General features: G+C 40.4%; 1 protein-coding gene across 2 annotated transcripts; it reads left to right on the forward strand.

Moving 5' to 3' along the window:
• Window positions 1-431: 431 nt before the first annotated feature.
• Window positions 432-9,006, forward strand: LOC104039588 (heterochromatin-associated protein MENT). Of its 2 annotated transcripts, XM_009509317.2 has the most exons (7): window positions 432-611; window positions 1,704-1,790; window positions 3,405-3,542; window positions 5,443-5,560; window positions 5,900-6,042; window positions 7,395-7,562; window positions 8,459-9,006. In XM_009509317.2, the coding sequence occupies exons 1-7, from the start codon at window positions 441-443 to the stop codon at window positions 8,858-8,860; spliced, it is 1,227 nt and encodes a 408-aa protein (XP_009507612.2). In that variant the 5' UTR covers window positions 432-440; the 3' UTR covers window positions 8,861-9,006. The 2 variants fall into 2 exon arrangements, with proteins under 2 accessions (XP_009507612.2, XP_009507613.2); XM_009509318.2 differs by lacking the exon at window positions 1,704-1,790 and having other exon boundaries at window positions 441-630; window positions 3,424-3,542.
• The last annotated feature ends 174 nt before the right edge of the window (window positions 9,007-9,180 follow it).

The following is a 9,180-nucleotide window of genomic DNA, read 5'->3' on the forward strand; positions in this document are numbered from 1 at the left end:
ACCATGTTTTCTTCAGCAGAAAATAATAGCACAGGAAGTTTAAAGAAATAGAAAAAGGCTCAAAGCAGCACAGTGAGAAAATATTCTGTTTCTCTCCCTCAGAATCAAAGAATAATTCTGTGAAACTTAAGCAAAAGGGCTTTTGAAACAAAGTTGGTCTGCGAAAACATTTCTAGCTAAAATTGTGCACATCTGGTGAAGAACCAGTAAAAGAGCTGAGGACATTGAGGAGTGATGGAGATGGGAAAAGTTATGCAGGTCTTAAAGAGACCTACTAGCCGATTGTACTTGGTTTCTGTGCAGTATTTTACCCATTACAGGGACACCCTCACACTGTATTTGAAAGGGTGCACGGAATCTCCCACTAGCAGCTTTCTGTTTTTTAAAAGTGCAGCAGCACTCATCACCTCTCTGACACTCATCTGTCTCAGGCTGTATCAATGGAGTCTCTGCTGTCAGTGTCAACCAACAGCTTCACTCTGGACCTTTACAAAACACTGAACGAAACTTCCAAAGGCCAAAACATTTTCTTTTCTCCCTGGAGTATTGCAACTGCTCTTGCCATGGTCTACCTGGGGGCAAAAGGTGACACTGCAACCCAGATGGCTGAGGTAAGCTCTGAAATTAGCAGTACATCACCTTACAGGAGGTTCCCACTTAGATTGCATTATTCTTCTGCCTATGGGGAACACAAAGGAACAACATGGGAGAACAGTGACCTGCCATAATGTTGGGTACGGGAAATAACCAGTTACAGCACCAGCAGTCCTGCGGGTCGCTGTTCTTCCACTTTATTTCCAAGATCTCCCCGCTCTGCATTACCCCTACACTTAGCTTAGAGATACAGTTCCCAAAGCATTGCAAATGGTCTGCCAGATAGAAGTTATTGACATTAGAGACTACTACTGGTCTTGCTTGGAAATCTACCTTCTATTTCAATTGCCTTTTGAACACAATAATTCACCTGATATAGTGCTTAAATAGTAATAAAGAGACAGCTTTATTAGCAAAATTAATATGGAGCTAAGAAAATCTAAAAAAAAAGGAGCGCCAGAGATAAAATCACTGCTTCTAGACCCCAGCTGGTTCTGCAAGCAGCGTATCTGTTTTCTTATACTGCATACCAAAGTTAGTAAGCCCTCCTGAGCACATGTTGGGTTGCAAAGGAGCAGTACAAATATCTTTGCTTGTGGCATAGTTAGCCCATAAATAAGGTAATTCTCCCATGAATAATGGAGACATACTACTACTGAAAATATAATTTCACTTATACCTGCTTTAGTAGAACTTTTCAGTCTTATACTCTTTTAGGTTATATTCATTTACTTAAACTCATTAAATGTATAATTTTACATTTCTGTCCCAGTAGTAAGACTCTGAAGTGCACTATGCTCTTTGTTGTGCTTGGTCATCCGAAAATAAATTCCATGTAGCCAAGCATGAACTGACATTTGTCTAAATAAATGCGTATTTGAGCCATAATATTGATCTATTATTAAGCAGTAAATGTGACTAAAATCTATATAATAGTGATACAGTTATAGAGACTAAATCAAGAGTAAGGTCTTGTCCTCAGTAACTTTTAATAGACTGTCTCTGGGCATGACTGGTGAATTACCATAGAAAACTAATGTAATTACACACTTGGGCACATTTATCTTCAAAAAACAACCTATCTTTATGAACATTTATTATCATCACAGGTTCTTCATTTTAACCAGACTGCAGGAGAAGAAGGTTCGTCTGAGACAATGAGGCCTTCTCTGGGGAGACCAAAGAAAAAAAAGATGGTATTTATTATAATAAAAGACTCAGAGGAAAAGTCTCTGAGAAAGGGATAGTTCATCACAACTACTGCTTCAGTCTTCTAGCATGTACTTGTCTTCAGTCTATATCTACTGCCTCACTTCAGTAAGAACTAGATGTAGAAAGAGAAAAAGCAAACAGGCAGATAGCCTTATCATAAAAATCGTGAACTAAGGCCTTCAAAAGCAGAATGGAGACACTAACAGCATTTTGATTGGCCCTAATACTGTGTTACTTGGTTTTAGCTGGTCTATGGCAATACGAACTAATCAGTTGTCCTAATGTGCTTAGGACAATTCTCTCTCTTACGATCTTCAAGGGATTTTTTTCTATAGTGAAGAACAACTACTGCGTTCACACCTGACTCCAGCCCTACCCAATAAACTCCCTTACACCTTTTTCATGCATGGACACATCAGACAAATACAATTCCCCTTTAAGTTAATCCATGTTGTTTCACCCTTGTTCATCAGCTCCTCAGAGACTTGCCACCAGGAGAAACTGGCCAGATCTTTTTCATCAAATTAAATCCCTAAGCACCAAAAGGCTTGTAAACTCAAACAAGCCATGTTTCTTTAGCATAGAAATGAAAAGAAAGCTCAAATAAACTAGATTAGACAAACTGGAAATAAAAGGAGGGAGAAGATTATATTATTCTCTCACCAGGTGGCAGGGGATGAATCTTCAAGATGAATCATTACATCCACATTCATTTTAGCAACTCACTGACTTTCTGAGTTGTAGCAAAGTCTGCGTAATCTGGTCTTTCAGGCATTTCCCTCCATTACCTCTTTGATCTGTTCCCATCCCCTTGCAAAGACCAGCCTCTATTATCTTGTGTCCTTTGGCTACCAAATTCTTTCCCAGGTGTCCCTCCTAGCAGCCTGTGCCTCAGCATGATTGAGAAAAGACCAGAGCAAGGAATGCTGCCTGACCAACTTTATGACAAGTCACTATGAGTCAGTGGCACAGACTCCCTATGTCTCATGTGCAGGGCATGGTATATGCCATAGAGGAGGAGTCTGCACCCAAGCAACTGGAGGAGAGCAGCTGACAGGTAGCGGCTTATTCCTCTGTTAGCGAAGCAACATCTGGCAAGCAAGCTCATGCTCCCTAAAACCATGAACACTGATATCCAGGACAAGCTCCCTCCAAAATCCAAACAGCAACAGCAAAATTCATGTGAAACAGAGGAAATCTGAGTAGTTGGTAAGTCCGTGCCCTGACATTAGTGTCTGCCAGAACAGAGCACCCCCTCAAAATGCACAAGGCTGGCTTGATGGGTGCCTGTGACACTGAAAATTAGGCCTGACTATGACTGAAATGAGGAGATTCAACTTCCTGGGTACACCATCAGCTGGTGTCCCCAAAGGTGTACACAGCACCGCAGAAACAGATCATCGCCCTACAGAGAGAAAACAATTTCCCCAGTTATACAAACTGCTGCAAACATACAACATACTCAAAAAAGAGCTCCATCCCCTGAAATTCCTTTTTAATTAAAAAAAAAACAAACCAAGCTGTGCACTTTAAATTACCACAACAGGTGCTTCAGACAGAAAAGAATTATTCCATATTAATTGGTGTCTCTCTCCAAGGATCCTGAGCACGAGAGAGCTGAAAACATTCACTCTGGCTTCAAAGAACTCCTGTTTACCATCAACAAACCCAGAAGCACCTACTTGCTGAAAAGTGCCAACCGACTGTATGAGGAAAAGACCTACCCATTACTGCCTGTGAGTTGAACATTTTTACTTATGAATATTTGGACATTAAGAGGTATTGTCAACAGAGATGATAAAAATTTTCCAAATGAGAGCGCTGTGGTTTCAGGGAGAACATGAGGACAGCCATACGGGGCTAGCCTTCCACAGGCAAGAGGTCCATTTGTCTCCAACAGCGGTCAAGAGTTTAGGGAGTGTACGGGAACAAGGCACACTGTGTAGTGATGCGTCTCCAGAATATTCTCTGGTCACCAAGCAATCTGCAGCTCAGGGACTTCCTGTACCAGACAGCATGTCTACTAATAGACCTTGATGAGCTGTTCTTTCATGAATTTGCAGACTTGCCTTTTGAATCTACCACAACCCTCACCACCAGGAGTTCCACAGCTGAACTATACACTGTAGGAAGCGCCTGTGTTTTTTGAGCCTGCTACCTGTTGGCATCATTATTGGTTCATTTTTCCTCCAAAGGATGCTTCTTCATACCTCTGGTCATCCTCCTCCCCTGTCTCTGTATCTTTTGTTCTCTAGCGTTTCTGAGACTGGGGAGGCCAGAGCTGCATAGAGAACTCAGACAATGGGCACACCATAGCTTTATACAGTTGTATTCTGATATTCGCTTCTTTGTTCCCTACTCCTTTCTTTGTAACTCTTAACATTGTATTTGCCTTTTTGGCCACTATTGGGCATATTTTTTTCATGCAGCTGTCCATTATAGCTTCAACACCTCATTCCTGAACAGTAATAATCCCTCTCTGTAGTGTACCCTTCACTGGATCATTCATAAATGTTTTAATGTATATATTTTAATGTATATATTTTAATGTAAATATTTAGACCTGTATTTTATAGAAGAAATACATTAGCACAGATCCCAGCACATATTCCTGTGGTAGTCCAGTAGTAATAACCCTTCACTGTGAAGACTATTTCCTCCTACTCTTGGTTTCCACTCGTTGAAACAAACAAGACCTATCTCTGCAGTCCCATGGATGCAGGGCCTTTGGTGAAAAGTCTTACAACATGCCTTCTGGTAATTCAAACAGACTGTAATGGCTCAACCTTCTTACTCACATGCTTCCTGACACCTTCAAAAAACTCCCAACAGGTTTGTGATTTAGAACTTCCTATTACAAAGTGCTCTTGACACTCCTCCAATATGTCGTGTTTATCCATATATGCCCACTACACCTATTCTATTCATTTGCCCCGTACAGACTCATGAGTTCGTAATTACTTGTGTCTTTGAAATATTTTTAAAAACTGACACTGTATTAATCATCTCACAATTTCTTGGAAGCTGGTTTTAAATGAGATTACAGTTCTTTGATCTTGGGGTTTGTTTTGATCTCCTGAGTAATTAGTAATTTGCCCTTCTGAATGCTTATTGCTCATTTTCTCCATAATCTCATGTACCAGAACATTCCCTTTATACCTGATCCTCTATTGTCGTCATAAACTCTTGGCAGGTTCCTCGCCTCTGAAGCAAACTAAAAGCCTTGTTTCAACTTTATATGAGACTATTCTTCCCTCTTGTACCGAACTCTACATCATAAAGCAGGAAAAAAAGTATTTAAATGATATAAAATGTCACATAAACGATATAAAATATAAACTTGTGAAGAATGTTTGTTTCACGGGATATTTGAAAATTACGAATTTGCACTTTGGATTTCAAACACAAAAATCTGAAGTATCAGTTTCCTTGAGACTGAAGTTTGATCAGTCCTTACTTAGTATTTAGCATAGAATGTATCAGACCTTATTTTAAGGGTTATCCCGTTTCCAACAAGTTATATTTTCTTCAATTATGTATCAGCAGATTCTATAATCTGTTGAAGTCATTATTTCTAACATTTTTATAACTCCGATTTAACTAAATAAGCATACATTTACCAATTCTATTTTTCAGACATTCTTACAGCTCATTACAAGCTATTACAATGCAAAGCCTCAAGCTGTAAACTTTAAGACAGCTGCGGAACAAGCCAGAGAACAGATTAACTCATGGGTTGAAAATGAAACTGAGAGTAAGTACCACTCTGATGGCTTCTTTCTGTGGCTCCACTCTAATTAGCAAAGGTTTTACTTCTGCATTCTTCAGCTGCTTGCAACCAATTTCACAAATGTCCGAGCTATTCCACTTTACCCATTTTCCAATGCTATTTAATACTGAAAATGCAATAAATATATTTTTAAAAAGTACTTCAAAAGCCATTTTTACCATATGTATACCATGAAAAATATACACTAAAAGAATCTCCCAAATGCAAACATTTTCGCTAGATAGGTAGGCACAAAAAAGGCACAATTAAAATTGGCGAGTTACACAGTCACACTGGAATAAGTCCTATTTTCTGTTTTTAAAGGGAAAATCCAGAATCTGCTGCCTGCAGGATCTCTCAATTCTCACACTGTATTGGTCTTAGTAAATGCCATTTATTTCAAAGGAAACTGGGAAAAGAAATTTCTGGAGAAAAATACTTCTGAGATGCCCTTCAGACCGAGCAAGGTAAATTCCTTGTCTATATGCCTGTTGTCATATGTCAATATGTCTGTTACTGAAGAGCAAGAAAACTAAATACTTCACCTGCATTTTGTATGCCACTGCAACACTACTTATAGCTGGGCACGCGGTGCCAACTCAGGGAGAACGGCAATTGAGAAAATAAGTCAGCATTATCTTACTTATGCATATCCATGAGAATATGATTTTCACTTAATAGCTCTTCAGTACCAAAACACTTCAGAACACTGTGGTTTAGTAGCTCAAGGACAAGAGGCAATATCCATAAGTAGCAGGGCGCCATTTTCAAAAGGGACTGAGCTGCTTTTGAGAGCAATCTTACACACCTAGGTCTCTTTTCTGCTTTTGAGACACAGTCTATACCCTGAGTTCAAGGAAACAGAATGAACTGTTCTTCTCTCACGCACTCTGGGTGTTCTGTAAAACCTCAGAGGACATTTTCATGGGGCTTTGTCATTTTAGCCCAGTGAGTGAGGATGATGAATTCAGTATACACTGAGGGCATGATATTGAGCTAACAGTATTTAAACGATCGTGTGCTGACGATTCACACTAGCTGACTGCATGTTTTTGGACTGTGTCAAAGGAGAGCAAAATTATTTGAAAAAGGAAGCATGTATCTTGTTTGACATAGATTACGAGTGCAAATACATTTTGTATGTCAGGCAATGAACAGCAATTGTGTCGATGTGACTATATATCTGAAACCTACTACGCCACATGTGCAATTTTAGGATCTATCATGGCACAGAGTTCTGGTGGGCTGAGCTTGGCTGGCTGCCACGTGCCCACCAAGCCACTGTATCACTCCCCCTTCTCAACAGGACAAGGTGGGAGAAAAATAGGATGAAAAGTTCATGCGTGAAGACAGGGAGATCATTTACCAATTACCATCATGGGCAAAACAGACTCGACTTAGAGAAATTAATTTAATTTATTACCAGTCAATCAGAGTAGGATAATGAGAAACAAGACCAAATATAAAACACCTTCCTCCCACCCCTCCCTTCTCCCCGGGCTCAACTTCACTCCCAACTCTTCTACCTATCCCCCAAAGCAGCATGGGGAATGAGGGTTGTGGTCAGTTCATAACGCTTTGTCTCTGCAGCTCCTTCCTCCTCATGTTTCTCCCCTGGTCCAGCGTGGGGTCCCACCAATGGGATACAGTCCTTTGTGTCCAGTGTGGATCCTTCCCACAGCCTGCAGTTCTTCAAGAACTGCTCCAGCTTGGGTCTCTTCCATGGGGAGTAGTCCTTCAGGAATGGACTGCTCCAGCATAGGTCCCCTGTTTTAAGAAATGAAGTAATGCTATTTTTTATGTCTGAATTTTTTCACAGACCAAGACGAAACTGGTACAGATGATGTTTCTGAGAGATACATTTTTGATACTCCATGAAACAACAATGAAATTCAAAATCATTGAGCTGCCGTATGTGGAAAATGAACTCAGCATGTTCGTTCTCCTACCAGATGACATCAGGGATAACAGTACTGGTCTGGAACTGGTAACACTGACTTAACTGTTGCATTGCATACAACTATGAGACAGTAACAGAAACAGATTTAAAAAGTGAGGAAGAACGAGCTTCAAAATCAAAGTAGACTAGGTTCTGATGTGTGCATACTTTGTTTTACAAACTGTAACACTGATTTCTCAGAGTAGGATTCAGGGCATCTAATAACATTGCAAACATAATATTTTACTTAGGGATACATCTAAAAACTATGTCCACAAAAGTGTCTTAGCCTATTTTGTGTCCTCTTCTCTATTGGCAGAATAGCACAAGGAAAGCAAGGACTAAATCTGAGTCACCATGCCCTAAAGTTCTCTTCTCCTGAGGGTTGTGTTAATTCATTTTATGTCATTTGCAGTCCAGATTTGCACCTGGTATTTTGTGGTGAGGTTTCTCAAACTAAGTGCTGACTACCCTGACCCAGAAGGTATCAACAGCCACTCATGACCATGCCAGGATCAGTTTCAGATTTGAAATAGATCAGGGCAAATATCTTTTTATTTGTACCTGAGGTCTTATGCGTTCCACTTATTTACCACTACTAAGAGGAAAGTTACCCATATACACACATAGCAAGCACCTATTAATATTGAGTCACACATTGCAAAAAAGCAATATTCTTCACACCAGAAAAAAAAAACAAACAACCAAGCAACCTGAGGGTTCAGGCCTATACCTCACTGTCTTTAAGAAAATAAATAGTAGTATAAGTCGCTCAGCACTTTACAGGATTATGCCCTATAAATATGGTGCACATTCCAGCTGTACCCACTGCTGGTAGCTGGGCTTTGTTTTACATGTTCTTGACGAGCGTTAAGACACTGGTGTGTGCATGTCTTGTCTCTGTCCTTTGCATTCCAACTATTTTCTTCCTCAACTCATTGCAGGTGGAAAGACAGCTGACCTATGAGAAACTGGCTGAATGGACCACATCAGCCAACATGATGAATGCTGAAGTGGATCTCTACCTGCCCAAGTTGAAGCTGGAAGAGAATTACAACCTTAAATCCGCTTTGAGCAGCATGGGGATACGAAGTGCTTTTGACCCAGTTCAGGCTGATTTCACAGGGATGTCAGTGAAGAAGGATCTTTTCATCTCACAAATTATTCACAAAGCTTTTGTGGAGGTTAATGAAGAAGGTACCGAGGCAGCAGCTGCCACAGGTGTCCTGGTGCTAAGATCAAAAGCACCAACAATAACTTTTAAAGCTGACCACCCATTTCTCTTCTTCATCAGACACAACAAATCACAAACCATCCTCTTCTTCGGCAGACTCTGCTCACCCTAGTCACAGTTACTCCTTGCCCTGCAAAGCAGGAGGTATTCACTTGCCAGCTCAGGGGCAAATACCAAGACCTGGTGCCAGGTGCATGGGGGATCTCTCTGCCTAGCATACACACCTATTGGAGTTCATTTTTGATATTTATACATGACAGTTAACACACCACACCTATCTAATACATAATCATTGACCTGACTGAGCACCCTCTTCTTCCACTGGTCTGTATCTTCATCACTTAAATTTAAACCTACAGTGTGATCGTAATCCACTGTGCATGTTCAAGAGGAGTGTGCGTGCATGTGTCTGTGTGTGCATGTGTGTCTGTG

Source organism: Phalacrocorax carbo, chromosome 2, assembly GCF_963921805.1.
Source record: "Phalacrocorax carbo chromosome 2, bPhaCar2.1, whole genome shotgun sequence".
In the NCBI taxonomy this organism is placed as follows: domain Eukaryota; kingdom Metazoa; phylum Chordata; class Aves; order Suliformes; family Phalacrocoracidae; genus Phalacrocorax; species Phalacrocorax carbo.

What these genes read in the sequence shown, in the direction of transcription:
- LOC104039588 (XM_009509317.2), top strand. Translation starts at nt 441, where the DNA reads ATGGAGTCTCTGCTGTCAGTGTCAACCAACAGCTTCACTCTGGACCTT. An exon ending in AGACCTACCCATTACTGCCT is followed by an intron (nt 3,543 to 5,442) that starts GTGAGTTGAACA and finishes TCTATTTTTCAG; the next exon opens with ACATTCTTACAGCTCATTAC. An exon ending in ACAGTACTGGTCTGGAACTG is followed by an intron (nt 7,563 to 8,458) that starts GTAACACTGACT and finishes AACTCATTGCAG; the next exon opens with GTGGAAAGACAGCTGACCTA.